Below are 20,836 nucleotides of genomic sequence, written 5' to 3' on the forward strand. Positions count from 1 at the left end.
CGCGATGTGGCCCGCAAGAGATGGCGCTGAGCTGACGACGCTGGCCGCAACGAAGGCGCGCGAGGGTTCGACGGCGCCTACTCGAGGTTCAACAGAGACTTTCTCGACCGCGACTTTGGATCGAGTTGTACAGTTTCCGATCGGCTGTGGTTCGACAACGACCTGTCCAAAATCAACGGGATACGGTCGGAAGAGCGCCGCCATCTACAGCTTCAGTCAATTAAGGACTGGATCACTCAGCTCCACCAGGATGTGAAGGCGCATACTAAAATACTTGAAACGTCCACCACCACTCCAAGCATCGACGCTCGCTTGCTCCACATGTGGGAAGCCCGGCGTAACCTGCTGAAGCGTTGGAAAAGGCAAAGATTAAATCGCAAGCTCAAGAGGCGAATCGCAATGCTCACACAAGAGGCTGCGGAATACGCTAACACACTCTGCCGCGAAAATTGGCTATCCCTCTGCGACAGCTTGAGAGGAAGACTGAGTACTTCCAAGACGTGGAAGATATTGAGGTATTTAATCAACCCGGCCAGCAGCAAAACGGAATCCCACCACAATATGGCCCGAGTAATCCACCAATTTCCAGGAAACGAGGCGGATCTCCTTTTGACTCTCAAAGCCCAGTACTTCCCCACACAGCCATCGGAGCCTCTGCCACCCTACACCGGCACCCCAAATGAGCTCCTAGATGAGGAAATTCATCTACATGAAGTAACAGCGGCGATAATGGGCTTGAGACGCCACACAGCCCCGGGAATGGACCAAATCACCAATAAGGCACTTGTCAATCTTGACAACCCCTCGCTACTAGAGCTTACCGCTCACCTTAACGAAGTATGGAGGGAAGGAAAACTTCCCGAGGACTGGAAAATAGCCGAGGTTCGTCTGATACCGAAGCCAGGCAAGCCACCAGCCATTGAGAACCTACGACCGATCTCCCTCACTTCGTGTGTAGGAAAGCTCCTAGAGCACATCGTCCTCAACCGGCTACAACCATTCCTGGAGGACTCGGGGAAACTTCCAACAACGATGATAGGATTCCGTCCACACCTCTCAACTCAAGACATCCTACTTCAGCTGAAAGAGGAGGTGATTGTACCAGCGACACGCAACTCCCCCACGGCTATCCTCGCCTTGGATCTTAAAGGGGCGTTCGATAACGTCAAGCATACAGCAATCTTACAGAGGCTAAACACGCTGGGCTGTGGGGCCAGGACGTATTCCTATATCAGAGATTTCCTCTCAGATAGAAAAGCCATTCTAAAGGTCGGGGACCAAGCCACAGACCCCTTTCTACTGGGCGGGCGCGGCACACCACAGGGCGCAGTGTTATCCCCTCTCCTTTTCAATATCGCCCTAATAGGCCTCCCGCCGCTTCTCGATAACATCCCGGGGATCCGGCATGGCCTATATGCAGACGACATTACCATCTGGTCATCCACGGGGTCCATCGGGGCAATGGAGAGCCGCTTGCAGGAAGCAGCAGACGTGGTGAGCGACTATGCTAAGTCTTGCGGCCTCAACTGCGCCCCCCAAAAGTCAGAGCTACTCCTGGTCTCACCGCGAAAGAAGCATGCATCCGACTCGCCCACTATCAACATACAACTGGAGGGACACACCATCGTTCCGTCTCAGAGCGTAAAGATATTGGGAATGGTTTTCCAGTCGGATCGCACCAACACAATATTAATTAACAAGCTTAAGAATACTACAGCCCAAGTTACCCACATGATCCGGCGAATAACAACCAAGACAAGAGGCATGGGGGAGGCGGACACGCTTCGGCTTGTCCAAGCCTTCGTCGTGTCTCGAATAACTTACGCTATTCCATACGCACTACTGAACGCAACGGAATTCACAAAAATCAACACAATGATCAGAAAGGCATATAAGCAGGCGATGGGCCTGCCGATCAGTACGTCCACAGAACGCCTACTACGACTAGGCGTGCACAACACGGCCAAGGAGCTGATCGAGGCACATTTATCCAGCCAGCGAACAAGGCTGGCTGTTACGGAAGCGGGGAGGTCCATCCTCTTACGCCTGGGGCTATCTGCTCCTCTCAGCCATCCGCCGCCTCAGACTGTTAGCTTACCCCATGCCATCCGGAGCAACATCACCATACCTCCTCTACCTCGCAACATGCACCCAGTGCACCACGCACAGCGAAGGGAGGCCCGGGCTCGGGCCATACACAAGCGATACGGGACTTTGCCCTCTACAGCCTACACGGATGCGGGGTCTTACCCCAGACGCGCAGCCACAACAGCCACCGTAATCGTTAACAAAAAACATCGGAGCAGCATTTCGCTCACCGGATACAATCCCCTCCAAGCCGAGGAAGCGGCCATAGCCCTCGCGCTCTCCCAAACACAGGTTGAAGTCATAGTTACCGACTCCCAACAGGCGTGCCGCAACTTCGCTAGCGGCAGAATTCATGCCACTACGCTCAAGATAATAAATCAAAAGCCGCCAACCAGATCAGTCATAATCATCTGGGCGCCAGCTCATCACGGCATTCCTGGCAACGAGGTCGCCAACCACGTGGCTCGAGATTTGACCCACCGAGCCGACGCCGAGGAATCTGAACCGGAGCGTATGCACCCTCTAGTCTCGTATACCAAGACATCACACAACACTACAAGCTATCCCGCAGAAGATATGCACCCCCACACAAGTCACTACCTAGAGAGCAGGAGCGATTCCTCCGAGCTCTACAGGTTAACACATTCCCCCACCCAACCAGAAACCACCTCATAGCCCCTACACAATTCTCTCCGCAATGCCGCTTCTGCGCAGAGCCCGGGTCCCTCAGGCACATAGTAGGGGGCTGCAGAGAGGCAGCACTCAATCTTCCGAACCCTTACCACACCAACGAGCTTTGGGAGAGAGCCTTGGCCAGCTCCGACCTCAAAGATCAGCAACGGCTGATTGCGAGGGCCCAGGACGCGGCCCGAGCTCAAGGCATTCTGGAATGAGGACGCCTCTCCAAAGCTGCATTTAGACATTAAAGATGTTTATTCTCTCTCTCTCTACGTGAGGAACGACGCAGCCGCCGCCGTCGCGCCGTACGACGTTTTCTACACCACCATCCAAGAATTGGAAAGCGCGGCGTGCTGTGCCGACGTGTGCGCCGTAAAGACCACCGACGGGACGGTCGTTGCCACCGTGTACGTTCGACCTGCCTATCCGAGCGCGACGTACAGGACTTTATGAACGACCACTTTGGATGGCTGCTCGATCCGCCCGACGACGATCAAACTCCAGTCCTGGTCGTTGCGACTTCAACGTGGACGTGTCGCGGCCAGATAGCAATTGGCTGCCCTCGTTTATGCTCGAACGGTTAAGGGCTGCATTGCTACACCGATCCCAAGCTGCCAACGACCACGAGGTGCTCGTGTTTGGACGTAACCTTCGCCAAGAACCTCTCCATCGTCGTCACCGAACCCTTGACCGTCTACTATAGCGACGGCAAACCAATAGTAACTTGCGTGAGAAAATAGACAACACCAAAACATTTATGTATCTCTGTGATGTACATTTAGATATACCATCTATACAGCTTCACTGGTCATCCACCTTCACAGAGTGGAATAGCCCGTGATTTTTTTTTTTCAGTGTGCTAACTTGAGGGATGGTTCTAGTGATGTGAAATGCTTACGAGTTCCTAATTGTATGTGTAACGTGTTTTTGGGTAGAGTACTTAGACAAAATTGACTAAAGCGATTGCATATGTTTGAATACAAATATATTTCAACCGCAAACGGTCTGTCCAAAAAAATGTATTCATAGGGCTTGCCAACCGGTGTCACAATACCCGAACATTTCAGATTTAATTTGAGAACGAGAGAATGTCGAAGATTTATGAGCTTTAGTTAGAGAGCGCATCAACTGCAGCATAATACGCAAAGGCACATATAAATTGTTATATTTATTAAATCTCAAACGCAGCTATGTAAGTTCAGAAATCCACGTTCATGCTGGCCAACGTATTGGAACGTATGCAAGAACTCTGTTCAATAACTCTTGTCAAGGTTCAAGCTGTCCACCGAAAGTCTAAAACAATGAATAATGCCTGCAATGTAACAAGTGAAGCCGGAGTGCTGTGTAGCTGTATGCTTACTACTTGTCAAACTTGCTATTCTGAGCCACCGCTCCTTCGCTTGTATCACATATCCAAAAGAACAGCCACGATGCTTTTGTTGGTGGGTGGCCGGTTAGCCGGAATAAGTACGCAGAAAGCCGCTGGAAATATTACATTTCCATTACATCTTACATTTATATTTTGAGACTGGCTTATTTTATGACGATGTTTACAGGATTGTGGCGAGGCTACGATAAAATTCTGTCCCGACATAAATAAATAAAAAAAAAACTACCCACACCGATGACTCGTGCAGGCAAGGAGCTTGTGGCGTTTAGGACTGAGGATGGAGAGGCACGGATTTTCGACGCCTACTGCCCGCATATGGGTGCCAATCTGGGAGTCATGGGCCGTATACTAGACAACTGCATCGTGTGCCCCTTCCACGGCTGGAGATTCGACGCTGACACTGGAGCGTGCACGCACGTTCCTTATGCAACAAAAGGTGAGCGAGATTAAACAATCTGTTTGATAGTAATACTTTTTTCGGATGTTATTTGTTTCAAAGCAGCATACACAGTTATGCAGAAAATGGTGTATGCTTTCCAGCGCTTTAGGATTCTGAACACATATTAGAGCGTAACTCCCAGGTGCCAGTTCCTGCGTTGAGAGTCGTCGTAACCGAGCGAACGAACACAGCGAAATATGAAAGACCTTTCTCATTGGACGAGATATTGGGACCATGGACCCGCATATCATAGCTGCAAAAGTCCCCAAAAACGCTGCGGCAATTGCTGAGAGCAACCGGACTAAGCGTCATGTTGGTGATCGACAACCGAGAACTGTTGATACCCGGCCGATATCAACAGAGGATTTCTACTTTTCTCCTAATCTTTCCTTTCGACTTCTTCTTCCTCCAGTGCAGGGTCGCTAACCGGGCTCAGAGCTGGTCAACCTGTCCACCTTTCATTTGTCCTCTGTCTCCCTAACATAAAAAAACATTCCTGAATACGGATCTCGGTCAGTGTTAAAGGGGGAATGGCCACTTGTTGGATTCCTACTGTTATCTTCCAGAGATCGCACTTTACTGAGCTGTTGGCGTTCCTTCTTTAAAAAGAAGATGATGTTGTACAGATAGAATCCCACTTGTCTAGAGCAGTCGAGCGGCCTGCTGCGGGGTGCAACAGCGCCGCGACCGGCAGTGGCTGGGTTCGAGATATGTTGGATGCAAGCGCCAAAAGCCTGCACGCGGCATGTGCACTTGCGGCCTATCTGCGATGTCAGCCTGTAAATTTGATCATAAGAGATAGTCAGCTATCTTTATTTTTCTTCTTCTTTATTTTTGTTTTTTACCCGTCGTGGTTGCTCAGTGGCTACGGTGTTGGGCTGCTGAGCACAAGGCCGCGGGATCGAATCCCGGCCACGGCGGCCGCATTTCGATGGGGGCGAAATGCGAAAACACCCGTGTACTTAGATTTAGGTGCACGTTAAAGAACCCCCGGTGGTCCAAATTTCCGGAGTCCCCCACTACGGCGTGCCTCATAATCAGATCGTGGTTTTAGCACGTAAAACTCCATAATTAATTATTTTTGTTTTTTGCTTGCTGTCACTTGTGGAACGACCGCTGTCCGTGATAAGCGTGGATGTGCAACGGAATGCATGCACTGGCTCTGAGATCTACACATGATTCAAGATAAAAAATGGCAATGATTCATCGGCGTCTCGGTGAATGGTGACGTCAACGCCAATTGGCACATGAAGTGATAGACGCAAACGACGACTGACGCGAAGTAAAACGCATTTTTTCTCTGTTATCAGCTGCGGCGCCGGCTGTACGCAACGAAGCAGACAGCGAATAAGCGCAGATCCCGCCCACCCACGTTCGCGAAAAAATCTACAGGCCGATAACAGAAATGGCCGCGAGAAGCCATGCCGCATGCAGGCTTTTGGCGCTCGCATCCAACATATCTCGAACCCAGCGACTGCCGGTAAGCGGCGCTTCTGCAGTCCGCAGCCGGCCGCTCGACTGCTCTAGACAAGTGTGATTCTATCTGTACGAGTTCGAGTTCCACTTAGAAAAGGTGAAGCGCTCCAAAGACGCGACCAAGAAGAAGACGAGACAGGCAGGGCATGCGCGGCTAACAACGGTGAATGCTTATTCGAAAAATACATAAGAGTACAACATGGCGCGCATGCGGCCAAGAGTCCATTAATCTAGCAACAAAATATGCAGACAGCACGTGCATGATTTCCCAATGGAACCTGATAATCAGGCAGCATGTGTCCACAGTCAACAACGCACAAATGGTGCTGAAATACTTAAGGCATAAAGTAAAACAGGTGTAAATTGATAAGCCAGTTTTAAAATAAGCGAAACATGAAACATGCTTCTTTGTGTAAAAGTGCCAGCAAAATCGTGTTACATCGGATCCACTATTTCCTATTGCCACCGCTTCCGAAGTTACACGTCCTAATGTTGTTTATCCACAGCCGATTATCTGCGTATCCTTCAACCGTGGGTTTAACATCCGCAACTTTTGCAGGATAACCTGGTTCGAGCCTTCCCTTAATATCAAGCACCTAAAAGGATATCGCAGCTTACTGTTGAGGAACTACCCTGTTTGTCTAAAGTAACCCAGACCACAGCTTAAAGGAATTCGGTACATGACACAAAGCGCGTAAGGAACATAGGGAGACGGATGCTTCATCGTACAGTATTTTCTTGACATTCCGCAGCGCATGGACACAACTCTGCCAACTTCCATGACGCAAAAAAAGAAAGAAAAAAAGAAAACACGCTTCACATTGCGCTTCCCTGCGGCTTTCCCTAAATTGTGCGCAAACTGGTGCAGACATAGTACCAACAAAAATAAATGCCTGTTCTGTATTTCACTTGCACCTTGTTCAGCTGGCTCTTTTTGCAGCTAATTATGTAGCATTTCTGCGACAGATCCAAGCGGCGGATGCTGCCATCCCGCCTGCTGTAAAATCAGTGCTTGGTGTTCAAAACTTTCAGTAATCCTGTGTGGACGTGACATGAAATTTTGCCGACCTGACTCTTGATTTAGTAATTCCGGTTTTTGTCAGTTTGGAGTGTGATGAATTAAAATGTAAAATAGCCTTATCATGTCATGACATTCAACAAATGTGGTGATTTCCATTGAAATATGCGCGAAGGTTTCAAAAATGGATGCACTGCGCCCATCGGAGTACCGACTAGAACTTCAGTGTGACCAAGCCCATGCTAAAAATTCTACGACACACGTCATCGTCGCCATAGAAGTGAAGCTTGTCTGTGGATCTTCATTTAAAATGGCTAAAACATTATCAACATATTAAAACAACTTTACTATACTGAGTTCGGCTGCGTCAAGCGGTTTTTCGATTATGCGGGTAAAGCAGGGTAGATTTTTTTTAGAGAGGAACTGAGCTACTTCAGTAGCCTATATCGATGACCTCCCACTGAACGTACACTCACCCGTGTACTTAGATTTAAGTGCATGTTAAAGAACCCCAGATGCTCGAAATTCATCAGGAGTCCACCGCCGCGGCGTGCCTCATAATCAGATGGTGGCTTTGGCACGTACACCCCCATAATTAATTAATGAATGTACACTAGTCTGCGAAATGATACGGACCACAGCCTCGCTGAAAAAAACTGAATTTAAGCGTAACCAAGACGCGCAAACTAAAATTAAAAACTGCACTGGAAATTTCGCTGTGCAACGTTTAGACTTCAGTCCTCGGTTTCAAGATATATGCATAGGCCGCGGTAAAAAATCGGTTTTATTGTTGAATCCTTGGTCCGTATATTTCTTCTCACGGGTGTACATGCTATTTAAAAATAAAAAATAAGGTCGTAAGATCGATACACCGCATTCGTTTTGAAGTGCAGCGATACCGAAACGGTGTATGAGCTCACTTACAGCTAGAAGCCATGTGCGCAACAGAATTAACGTCTAAAGACATTCCTATAACGCACACAACGTCTACAGACATTCCAAAGTTTTATTTATTTTTTTGACGACTTGGCGTAGAAAATCGGTCACATTCTGGAAACTTCTCACCTTGAAGGGATCCCCTGAAGACAACTTTCGGAGGTGCTTTAGGAGGCATGTGCTCAGAACAACCTGCCAAATCCCTTTCTCCGAGGCGATCATTCTTAAACGGCCAGGGCCCTTGTGTGTTTTTGGTGCGAAAAACACTTTCAGAGCATCTGCTTTGTTGTCCTTCACTTGCATGAAGGCTTACTTGATCAAGGAGAGTCAGTGCAGCCGACTTTTCCTTGGCTGGCTTCAGCTTCATCGGCCTGAAGTTTTTATTGAGAGCTTCTGTAGCCTTCTTGTGAAAGAGCAGATTGCGGTGCTTCCCGTGTCGCATTTCACAAAAGCTTTTCCCTTTTTTGAACAATAAAACAACGACAACAACATCCCAACTTAAACCACGAGCTGCATTTCAAATGAAGAACTACCGACTACGCAGGTATATTCTATTTCAAAAGGGCCCCAACGACGTCCCAGCTGCTCTAATAATGTTTTTAAGGTTATATCTGAATAATAATTACCATGTCTGATATACAGCATGGGCGTGCACGAAAAAATATGGCTTTCGTCATGGTTTTGACTTCAGCGTGTGCATCAACAGACAATCCTTACCGAAACAGCATATTAGTCCACCTTCTACTCCCGACTGTTGCGCGTAGATTGCAGCTCCGCGGCCGGGCTTTCATGTCCCTTGATGCCAGAAGATACTGGCTTGTGAACCATTCGCCTCTCGCACTCAGCCTTTTGCGTTCGTCTACAGATTAACAGTCATGTCAAACAAGTGAAAGGCTGAAGTACATTTGAGCGATAAGGTATAAACATGTGCCAGTTGTTATTTTGAAGTTCATTACAACAGCAGCGAAAAGAATATGGTCCAGTGTAATCCCTTTTGTACATGGTGATCTTTTTTTTTCTGTTTTCGGGCTGTAGAGAATTTGTGAAAGTTGCCTGTGCCTGATAGCACAATTCTAATTCATGAGGTGGGTTACGCGAAGAGGCGGCCATTAATTTCACAGTGAATTGAAATACATAATTGAATAATTTACATACTTTCACTAAACAAGTTTTTCAAGCATTACTTTACGGCAAATATTGTAATGTACCCATTTTTGCCGGTGAACTTGCAAGGCATACTCATTTGGAAAGAGTTAAGAAGGTGGCAATGGTTTCGAGCTATGCACGGGCAAAGCTGCGGTAAAAGTACATCGTTGTTCAACTTCCTTTTTTAAACAAAATGCCATTTTATGCACTGAAGCACGAAATTACCTGGAACGCTAATATATCGAAATTTGTCTCATTCTGAGATGAATTCGTTCCAAATGGATACGCCTTGCGTATCTACGTGGACCTCAGGTTCACAGTCGGTAATTGGCAATATCTGCAGCAAAATAACTAGTTCGAAGCTAAATTATTAAAATTTTCTTCATTAGTCGTTAGTGCATTTCATTTTCTCATGCAACTAAAGTTAAACTCTTCGAATAATCCGGCTCAGAGATTAGAATTGTGCTATGTGTCACAGACAATGTTTAGAGAGAGAAAGAATGCATAGAAAGGCAGGGAGATTAACCAGAGATATATAGTTCCGGTTGGCTACTCAGCAGGGGGGAAGGACTAGGGGAACAAAAAGATAAAGAGAGTGGAAGGGCCGACAGAGAGAAAGAGAGACGCGCACAAACAAACCGCGTACACTATAGAGTGGTAGAGGGCGGCGTTAGATAATTTTTAGAAATTGTGTATAGTCTATAGAAACAAACAAAGAAAAAACACCCAGTGTGTGTGTTGCCCAGTGTGTGTTCATTGTTGCTGCCGTCACAATGAACATTTCATCAATTTATCGCGCGACGCAACGACCGCGATGGTCAAGAAATATAATCAGTCGCCATGCGAATATAGATCGCTCATTGGCGAATCGCAGAATCGTTTGGTTCTAGAAATTCTAGAAGTGACGTTCGTCGTGCGGAATTGCTTCGAGTGTCCATCCTATGAGACGCCAACTGGTCGGACAAAAATGAGTTTTTCTTTGCCGTATAGCGAGAGTGAACCTGTGAATCAAGAGGTGGCTGTACAGTAACGACACAATAACGCTGACGGCGCAACAAAAAGGATGGACATAACGAACCCGTTTCGACCTCAACCGTGGTCGCAGGAAATGCTGTGGGACAGCTTCTTGCAATGGCTAGGAACAACAAGTGCGCAAGCACAATGCACCAACTAGCTTAACAGCAAACTCTCCTGCAGTGGCCAAGTCAGTCTTGTGCAAACAATTTGGCAATTTCATTCGAAGGGCGAAGCACTGAAAGCGACAGCAAGGCTTTGCGTTGAGCTGAATCGGCCAGTATACTAAGAATACGTTGGCAGCTGTGTTCACGGGGCACATCATGCGAGGCAACTGCTTGTGCGCAGCAGAAACAGTGCACTAGAAGCTACAGGCGTCTCACAACTGTGGCGGTATGAGGACCGCCGCCACAGCCGTTGCACGCGTCGCACCTCAATGATGCGCGACATGAGGCAGAAGTACAACACTCAGCGTTGCTTGGTTGAAGTGTAGTATACCTGTTGCGCTCAGACTACTGTATGCGCCACGAAGTAGTGTGCACCTCAGCAGGAACGCGAGCGTTCGTGCGTACAACCCTCACGTCAGCAGGGGGGGGGGGGGGGGGGGGGGGGGAGGACGAGGCCCTGGATCCACTGCAGAGACAATTGAGCCGATCCTGCGGGAGCGACTACTTGGCTTCGTCATCTGTGCAACCAAACGCACGACGCGTTTCTCGCGTCTATGGAGGCCTTCCACTGGCGGGCCGCACGTGCGCCACCAATACCGTGACAGCACGGCACAGCGGCGGCGGTCTGAACACGCCTCGAGTGTCCATATAATTGCTCACCCAATAAAAAGGCAGGCCAATGTAAGTCCACCGTCAGCCAAAAGGTTTACTAAGTAGAGGCACCGAAGCACAACAAAGTAATACCATAGTCCTTTAATTAATATTTGAAGGTATTAAAGAATTTTAAAGAATACCTTAAAGTAATAAATTACTCCGGTAACACCAAGCGCGGTCACTCTATAGATGTCGCGTCATTTGAGACCGAAGCTTGTGCATGGTTTAATTGACAAGAAGTGCATTATTCCTCTGTTCAACCATAACATAAAGCACATCGTGAAGAAATGGCCTTTGATAACACGGTTCAGCAATTCAGTAGTACACCTTCAACTCCGACTTTCGGTTCGCGGCCTTCTTTAGACATTGCGAGGAGGGCATGATCTGCCCTGCGGAAAATTTTTGTCGCATGCGGCCTATAACCTTAAAGTACGGACACTGTGCATGCAATTGAACGCTGACACTTTTTTGCTTCGAGCTCACACTTTGTCTCATTGTGCCCTCCACTATTTCTTTCTTTTTTATTGCGATAGCAATTATATGGACACTCAAAAGCAGATTTCTGCCGTCGGCGTCGCCGTCGCCGTCGCCGTGAGGTTCCGTATGACGTCAATGGAGATGAAATCGTCGCCGCGCGCCGAACGCTGTATGTGCGAGGGAAAGGGCGCGAGGGGCGCGCGCTTTCACGGGGAGTGAACGCACGGCGGAGAACAAACGCGCGTTCTGCGCCGTGCTCGCTTAAGGGCTGCAGAAGTAGGCGTCTCTTTCCTCCTTTAGAATCACCATATATGTAGAGCAAACGCACCTTCTTCCGACGCGCGAGAGGCCGTGGCGGAGGGGGGGGGGGAGGGGGAGGGAAGGGAGGCGACGTTTAGCTGCGGCACCAAGTGCCTATTTATATCAGAGGCTCCGGCAACAATCACCAACGCCGCACGCATTTTGAGCGAACGCGGGCAAAACGCCGACGGCGTCGACAACACAGTTCTGCGTGTTGCCGGTGCTGCTGCATGTCCAAGTTTATACAGCTGATAAAGCTAATATCATTACTCCGTATAGCTCTTTACAAATTTGCTATCGCAATTGATGCTTCGCCTTTCAGGTGAAACTGCGACAACACTGTGATCTATTCATGTTTGCTTGTGCGCGCTGACACCACGATTGTTAATTGAGTTAGTAAGCCAATGTGTCTAAGTTTATGCAGCCGATAAAACTACTATCCCTACTCCGAATAGCGCTCTACTAATTTGCTATCGCAATCGATGCTTCGCCTTTCGGGCGAAACTGCGACATTTTTCTTTTTTTTCATATCAATCAGGATGTTTAAAATTCATTTTCCTCACTTCATGCGCCTTAGCCCATCTATAAGCGAAATAGAATAGTAGGAGGAAGCAAATGCTTCCGACCTCTCCGCCGGATCCCCCAGCTATATACCTAATCTATTCTAGTTGCCGACAGGCGACAAACCAGCGTTACAGCAACTGCTGCTTTTTCGTTCAAATGTGGTTTTCTAAAAAAAGGTCTACGCCCCGGTCTTTAATAACTCGCTGAAAAAATGTCTTCGCTCATGTCTGTGTACTATCACTTCACTTCACTTTATTACCTTAAAGACCCCGGTTAGGGGGTATTACATAAGGGGTGGGTTTACAAATAAAGGTTACAGAGAGTGTTCCTCATGACAAACAATATGCAGTGAAGTTGTCCGCAAAGGGGCGATTATGCGGACAAAAACCTGCATGATCAGGATGAATAGGTTAGCGGTCTGTGTAGTGGCACAGCCGCGAAGCCCACACTGGACATTTACGCTTCAGTCTCTGTTACCCTGTCTGTTCGAGTGCTATTGTGCGACACGTGAGCATGCCAGTTAGGCGCACCTTCACCTGCTTGCGTGTTATTTTGGCTCTCGTCCGCATGCAGCTGAGATGTGACCGGAACCCTTTCCAGTGTCTCATTATTACTCATTATTAACGTGAATGGTATATGTCGGTTTCACGTGCGACAACGTGTCATGTAAGATTATCGCGCGTATCAGTGTGCAATCTGTTGCAAGCAGTCGTGTTGTTTATTACTGTGGCTCGTTTATCGTATCGTTTATCGCCGGCGCCACACACATGTGCAACATATGCTCTTTATTATTGAGTTGGTTGAATTTAGTAGAACAAGTGAGTGGGCACGGCTGTGAGAAATTGCTGAGTGATATCCCGTCCTCTACGTGATTTCACGCAGTTCCTTCGTTCGTTACTGCGAAAGCGTGGACGTGCAAGGAGCTCCTAGGGATGGTGTTCATATGGTACCACGCGGATGGCGAGAAGCCTTCATGGGAGATACCAGCGGATGTATTGGGAGAGAATGTTGAGTCTGAGGCCTCGGGGCAATTCGAGCACCGGGTCCACACCCACATCCAGGACATAGCCGAAAACGGCGCTGACATGGGACACTTCACCCAGCTACACGTTGCAAGCGCCCTCGTCGATGGCGTCCACTTCAAGAAGACCATGGGCGAGACTTGGAAAGGCCGCATACTTCAGCACCAGTGGGCAACCAATTGGAGCCCTTTCAAGCACGAGGCAACGGTGGCCATTGATTCCTACGTCACTTTCCTTGGCTGGAAGTCCAAGTACCTGTGCTATAATATTGAAGCCCGCCAGGTTCGTGAACATAGCTGTCGTAATCAAATAACAGCTGGAGCTGATTCTAAACTTAATAAAAAATCCTATATTTAACTGGTGGCCTTAAGTTTGGCCGGAATACTCTATTTTCGAGCATTCACAAGCAGTCGCCATCAGATAAAACACGCAGCTGTTCTCCTGAGGCATAAGAAGTTTAGGACGTGTCTACAGTATGTGTAAAGAGCAAACTAGTACATAACAAAATACCTGTAATAAATTAGATTTTTGGTAGTTTCGTGATTGATCAATTACTTTTTTACTCGGCAACGCTCACTGAAATTCAATTACTTTTTCAGTAACCAATTACATGCAACCAGTAAATTTAATGGCGATAGAATCTGTAACAGGCGACACAGCTTTGTGCAACTACAGTAGAACGCCCGCGGTCCTGCCACGTAGCAGCCTCGCGGATGGGCATGTTAGGAGAGGCAAACTCGGGCGGGCAATATTTTTTTCCTTATCTTTATGTTCCACCATATGTTAGCCAAAGATTTGAACTGGCACTGCTATATGGCTCGGTAGCGATGGCCATTTTTGCGGTTTATGAAAGAACCTATAGCTATAGACGATTATTTTTTTTCCAGCTTTTCATTGGCTCTGCCGGGAGCGCACCTTCTTCAATCCCCAGCAATAATGAAGTGTTGCACTTAATAGAGCACCAAGACGCGAGCATAGAGGCATACAGTAACCACATTCTTATGCGCAAAGTATTCAGACGTTACAATACCACTCTTCTCACCAGCGCAATCATCGAGCGAAATTTCAGAGTCGCCGCTAATGCCTTCACAAGAAAATACAGCAGATGACTTATAAAAACGGAAATACTAAATTATAGCAGAAACATTATAAAAGCAATTATTATGATATAAACAACATGTCATGGTTTGCAGAGGACGCACCAAAAGAGCCAGGTTAGCGCATCCTACTAACTGTATATGGGCAATGTTATTAAAAGTTGGGAAGAAAGTAACGTAACTAATTTTTAGTGGTTGCTCAATTACTTTTAGGGGGCCAATGAATGGTCACTGCCATCACGTACATTTTCAGTGAAGTAATTGTAATTTGTTACTTTTTTCTGTAACAGATAGAAGTCTGATAAAGAGACATCTGTGTGAATAATGGTTGTGACAAACCACAGTATGTTTTCATATCCATTGCACATAGCTTTGATGTTGACACGTGCGCTCTATGTGCGCGTTTCGATCGGTGAGCACTGAAATGCCAAAAAAGTGTAGCCGCCAGGACATTTGGGCGGAGCTCTGAAGCAGTGTGCGGCAGCGGTCATTTGCGCCGTCTAGTTGAGGCCGCTGAGCTCTGTGCAGCTAAGACAGCTGCTGTAATGAGCGATAGGCCGCGTGAGCGATAAGACACGTTATAGAAAAATTAATTCTGGTGTTGTTACATGCCAAAACCACAATATGATTACGAGGGGCACTGCAGTGGAGGACTTTTGATTAACTTTGACCACCTATGGTTGTTTAACGTGCACCTAAATCTTAGTACATGAGCGTTCTTGCATTTCGCCCCTATCTAAATGTGGCCGCTGCGGCCGGAAATCGAACCCGCATCCTCGTTTTTAGCAATGCAACGGCATAGCCGCGACGCCACCGTGGCTATGCGACGCCACCGCGACGCCACCGTGGCGGTTAAGGCACGCCACCGCTTTGCATCTTCGCGACTACTGAAGCTACGTGGCGTGAGGTGGTATCGTTGTTAGAAGAGATCAGGGAAAGGCAATTTTATAGCGAGTCGCCTGAGTAGTGTAGACCAACACCGATGAAGCAAGTTGTCTCGATCCAGCTACGTGCGGTAGACGGCGCAATCGCACTTCTGGGACAACCTCTCCCGCGCTCTTGTGTGTGCCTTAACTGTAGCACAGGGCTCTGTCTTTCGCGGGTACGTGATGCTATCCCTGTAAACGCATCGCTGTGTACTATACTTTCCGCATAATCTAAAACGCGTACGCGAGGACAGGTTGAAATGAAATAGAACGGTTTTTCACACTGCCTGTATGCGGAAGAGTGTATGTACGACATTCGTGTTAACCAAGCAGCCAGGGCACGCATATTTTTGTGGCTAAAACAGGCTCAGCTCCAAGGTTATGCAGTTATACTTGATGGCTCTCTCAATTATTCGCGGGTAACAAGCATGGTCATTTGTTTCTGCTTTTTCTGTTGCTTGTTTTCTTTATGTTGGTAGTAAAATTTATTGTGTATCAAGAAACATAAGAGCTTTCATTGGCAGGATACACGACACAAACTACCGGCCTCTTGCTCGCGAGGTGGCTGGCCTACCCGTTTTTATCCTTTGCAAGCTCGCCTAAAGAATCTGGTGGCCGAATAATTAAGCAGGGCTGCACGAGCGGAGACATAAACAAATTTTCTGCTCAGCGCCACGAAAATTGTGTCTCTCACTGCACCTATAAAGTGTTCTATGTCCTACAACAGGTCATATCGATCAATCGCGATGCATATAGCGCTTCTTTGTAGGTGTGTTTTGAAGGCAACATTATGTCGGTACCTGGTGCAGGTTGGTCCAGCCCTGGTCATCATCCGAGTTCACGGCTATCGCACAAACGTCACGCTCATCCAGTCACTGATTCCCGAAGGGCCATTCAACATTAGGATGCTGCACAAGTTGCACTTTGAGCCACGAATGAGCTGGCTGGTACGATGGATCTGGATTATTATGCTGCGAAACATGGTACGTGAAATAGGGGAAGAGTACTACTGAAGGCAGTAAACGCTGCAAAGACTTCATAAACTGCAATTTCTTATCTTTGGAGGATGCTTGGCACTGTTAAAAATACATCGGTCAACTGAAGACTAATGTTGTCTTCTAGGTTCAAAGCTATCGTTATCAGCACCACGATATTACTGGTGACCTAAAGAAGCCTGTGAACGAGAAGGGGAACCGAGGGACCCCGTTTTTGTTGGTCACAATCATATGAATCCAATACACAATGAAAATTATGGGAAAGCCTAGTGTAAATTACTTGTATTTCATTGAAATATAGTAATGATAAAGGGAAATGAAAGTGGACGAAAAAACAACTTGCCGTAGGTAGGATCTGAAACCACATCTTCGCATTACGCGTGCGATGCTCTTGCCAATTGAGCTGCCACGGCGCGGTTTTCTTGCCCACTTTCTTGGGTATTTGTGTGTACTACATCTAACTCTGATAGGTGTCACCCAGCGCCACTCCTCATGGTCATGGCTGTAAATGTCGAACTTCCTTGCCCCCTAGGGCGTCACGTTGTACGTGAACTTGGGGACAGGCAACTGGTCAATAAACCCTCGTATGCTACCTGAAGGCATCAAAACTTCCAGGGTCGAGAGCCACGCTATGTGGATTAAGATCACACCTGCGGCAAGTTGATTTTTTTTCGTACGCTTTTATTTCCCTTTATTTATCGCTTTAATATTTCAATTAAAGACAACAAGTAATTTGCCCTATACCTTCCTTGGTTTTTATTGTCTGTTGGATTCATATGAATGTCTTACATCATCTTATAACAGAATGTAGCAATATGATTGCGAATAAAAGAGATCAGGCCCCTCGGTTACCCTTCTTCACGTTTATTACACAGCGCTCAGCATTACTGTACGCATAAAAGAGGCGTGCATGACAATGGTGATGGTCAGCCTCAAACGTGGCCTCAAAATAGAGGATGCTCCCAGAATCAAGGGGTTGGTGGAAAACAATAAAGAAAACATCAATGACGTCAATGCCAAGAGCTATGGCGCAACGATGACACCGCAGTTTTAATGCGATTAAGCATTATTTTGGGAACTTGAACTATTAGGGGGCTATTCGTATATCTGCCGGGCTGGGTATCTCATCGTTTTCGGCCAGCTTGGGTCACTGCGTAGTCCAGGGTCTATTGGGTAGTACATTGGGCTGCTGAGCTGAGGGAACTTGGTCGGAAACCAAGCATCGGACCAACTTCAGTCACAGGGTGCGCACGCTGGGTATGTGCATCTCTTCAACGAACCTCTTTGACACCAAATTGAGCCTCCGGTGCTGGCCGTAATTAAACTCGCATTATATATATATATATATATATATATATATATATATATATATAATGCTAGTTTAATTACGGCCAGCACCGGAGGCTCAAGTTCACTCACGTGTCCAGAGGGACGCGTGAGTGAAGAGCCTAGCAGCATACATGCCTCATACACGACGCGCGTCTTTCATACGGTGTGCTGCTACATTGATTGCTTGATAATGTTTACTGAATTAAAGTCGACATTCATCGTGTGCTGGGTGTTGCCACAATTTATTTTACATATAGCCCAGGGTTCGACGAAACATCTTCTGGTGAGGGGCATACATTTTCTTGAAGGTAAACAAACACTCGCCACCGAGACCACCACCAACAAAAATATCAGGCAAAATTCATGTACGTTGACTATCTAACTATGCCAATAGCCTAGATGCATCATATATGGGATTTGTACTGCAGCCGGATTCCTGTCTTGCGCTTGCCTCTGGACACGCTGCGCCTTCTGGCGGCGGCGCCACGCATACCCAGGGGCAAACAGGCAGTGACCCAAGTTGGCGTCAAAGATGCTCGTTGAAGAGCGGCACATGCTATAAGGGCCTTGAAAGACATGACCAGGGGAAAAGCTGCTGGAGCAGATGGAATAACAGTAGATTTAATCACAGATGCAGGAGATATCGTGCTTGAAAAGCTTGCGGCCCTTTATACGCAATGCCTCACAACTTCAAGTGTACCAGAGAGCTGGAAGAACGCCAACATTATACTAATCCATAAGAAGGGAGACGTTAAAGAACTGGAGAATTACATACCCATTAGCTTGCTTTCAGTATTGTATAAAATATTCACCACGGTAATTTCCAATAGAATCAGGGCAACACTTGACTTCAGCCAACCAACTGGCTTCAGAAAGGGATATTCTACGATGGATCATATCCATGTCATCAATCAGGTAATCGAGAAATCTGCGGAGTACAATCAACCTCTCTATATGGATTTCATAGATTATCAAAAGGCATTTGATTCAGTAGAGATACCAGTAGTCATAAAGGCATTGCGTAATCAAGGAGTACAAGAGGCATACGTTAATGTCTTTGCAAATATCTACAAGGATTCCACAGCTACCTTCGTTCTCCACAAGAAAAGTAGAAAGTTACCTATCAAGAAAGGGGTCAGGCAAGGAGACACAATCTCTCCAATGCTATTCACTGCATGCTTAGAAGAAGTATTCAAGCTCTTAGACTGGGAAGGCTTAGGAGTGAGGATCAACGGCGAAAATCTCAGCAACCTTCGGTTTGCAGATGACTATGTCCTATTCAGCAACAATGGAGACGAATTACAGTAAATGATTGAGGACCTTAGTCGAGAAAGTGTCAGAATTGGGTTGAAGATGAATATGCAGAAGACAAAGATAATGTTTAATTGCCTGCATGGCAAGGAAACAAGAATTCAGGATCGCCAGTTAACCTCTAGAGTGTGTAAAGGAGTACGTTTATCTAGGTCAATTACTCACAGGGGACCCTGATCACGACAAAGAAATTCACAGAAGAATAAAATTGGGTTGGAACTTGGAGTGCATACGGCCGGCATTGCCAAATCCTGACTGGGAGCTTACCACTGTCGTTGAAAAGAAAAGTGTACAATGATTGCATTCTACCGGTGCTAACATATGGGGCAGAAACTTGGAGGTTAATAAAGAATCTCGAGAACAAGTTAAGGACCGCACAAAGAGCAATTGAACGAAAAATCTTAGGACTAACGTTAAGAGACAGGAAGAGAGCGGTGTGGATCAGACAGCAAACGGCGATAGCCGATATTCTAGTGGACATTAAGCGGAAGAAGTGGAGCTGGGCAGGCCATGTAATGCGTAGAATGAATAACCGGTGCACCATTAGGGTTACAGAATGGATACCAAGAGAAGGGAAGCGCAATCGAGGTCGGCAGAAAACCAGATGGGGTGATGAAGTTAGGAAATTTCGCAGGCGCAAGTTGGAATACGCTAGCGCAAGACAGGGCTAATTGGAGATCGCAGGGGAGAGGCCTTCGTCCTGCAGTGGACATAAAATATAAGCTGATGATGATGATGATGATGATGATGATGATGATGATGATGATGACATACTAAATGGCATTGAACCACGGGAACGACCCACATTTTAAAGAGCGTTACCTTTGGGATCGGCCCACATTTTTAGACTGCACTTTCTCAGGGATCGGCCTACGTTCTTGTATAGCTAAGTAGATAGCTAGATAGTCGAAAAGAAAACTGGTCTGACAAGGCTAAGAATCCTATTCGCATTAAAAAAAAATAACACTTTTTATGACCGTTTAGAGATCCGTATGGGTTGCTTATTCACAAAAGCTAAAGAAGTTGGGTCGTGTCTTTTATATGTAATAGCTGCCGCAATGATCTAGTGTATACGCAGGTAAGTTTCCACGTGTCTGAATAAACGTATGGGGTACGAGTTGAATTAATAAAGACTCCAAAAAAAGGCGGAATCACTGCGATTTTTTCGTGGCGATGACAGCCGCAGAATACCAATCAGTATTGTAGACTGTGTTAAGGTGATGTTCAGCTAGAACTAGCACATTCTAGGCCACGCGTCCCATGGCTACATTATTTTGGTGCTGCACGTTACGGTGATTGAATTTTCTTGATTTCCCACAATAGAGACGCATCGCAGTCTTGGCACGCTGTCTTATATACCACTCCGAGGGAACGCTGACGCACTGAGGGGTCTTTCACGCGAACCAGTTGGATTCTTAATTTGCACGTGGGCACGTGTGCGATCTGAACATTATAATCCTTGAACACACTTGCTAATGTTTCTGTTACGTACGCCTGGAGGATACGGGATTGGTGCTATTTTCATATAGTGCGTAGCACTGTTGCAACAACCATGTGACCGCTGGCTCCTTGCCCATTCGCCCGTGGGGCGCGAGCGCAATCATTGGAGGGCAAAGCCGGCAAGCAGAAATAGATAGCGGTGGGAAATTGCTTCAAAGCATAATACGCAAGGTAAATATACCTGGTAGCTAAGCTTCCATAGAAGCCCATACGTTCTAAACATGGCGGTTCATCTGCGGTTCATGGGGCTTAGCGCCATCTGTGTGAGGCGGGAACACTTCCGGCGGAAGAAAAAATAATTTGACATCA

The 20,836-nt window shown here is 47.0% G+C and overlaps 1 protein-coding gene across 3 annotated transcripts in view; it reads left to right on the forward strand.

Moving 5' to 3' along the window:
* LOC119437150 (cholesterol 7-desaturase nvd-like) overlaps positions 1-20,836 on the forward strand; it is a 52,781-nt gene that overhangs the window by 27,037 nt on the left and 4,908 nt on the right. For all 3 annotated transcript variants that reach the window (XM_049659981.1, XM_049659980.1, XM_049659982.1), the window contains exons 4-6: positions 4,404-4,592; positions 13,230-13,651; positions 16,202-16,375. In XM_049659981.1, the coding sequence (XP_049515938.1) occupies positions 4,404-4,592; positions 13,230-13,651; positions 16,202-16,375 (785 nt within the window). The remainder of the gene's footprint in view (positions 1-4,403; positions 4,593-13,229; positions 13,652-16,201; positions 16,376-20,836) is intronic.

Source organism: Dermacentor silvarum, chromosome 1 (genome assembly GCF_013339745.2).
Source record: "Dermacentor silvarum isolate Dsil-2018 chromosome 1, BIME_Dsil_1.4, whole genome shotgun sequence".
NCBI lineage: Eukaryota > Metazoa > Arthropoda > Arachnida > Ixodida > Ixodidae > Dermacentor > Dermacentor silvarum.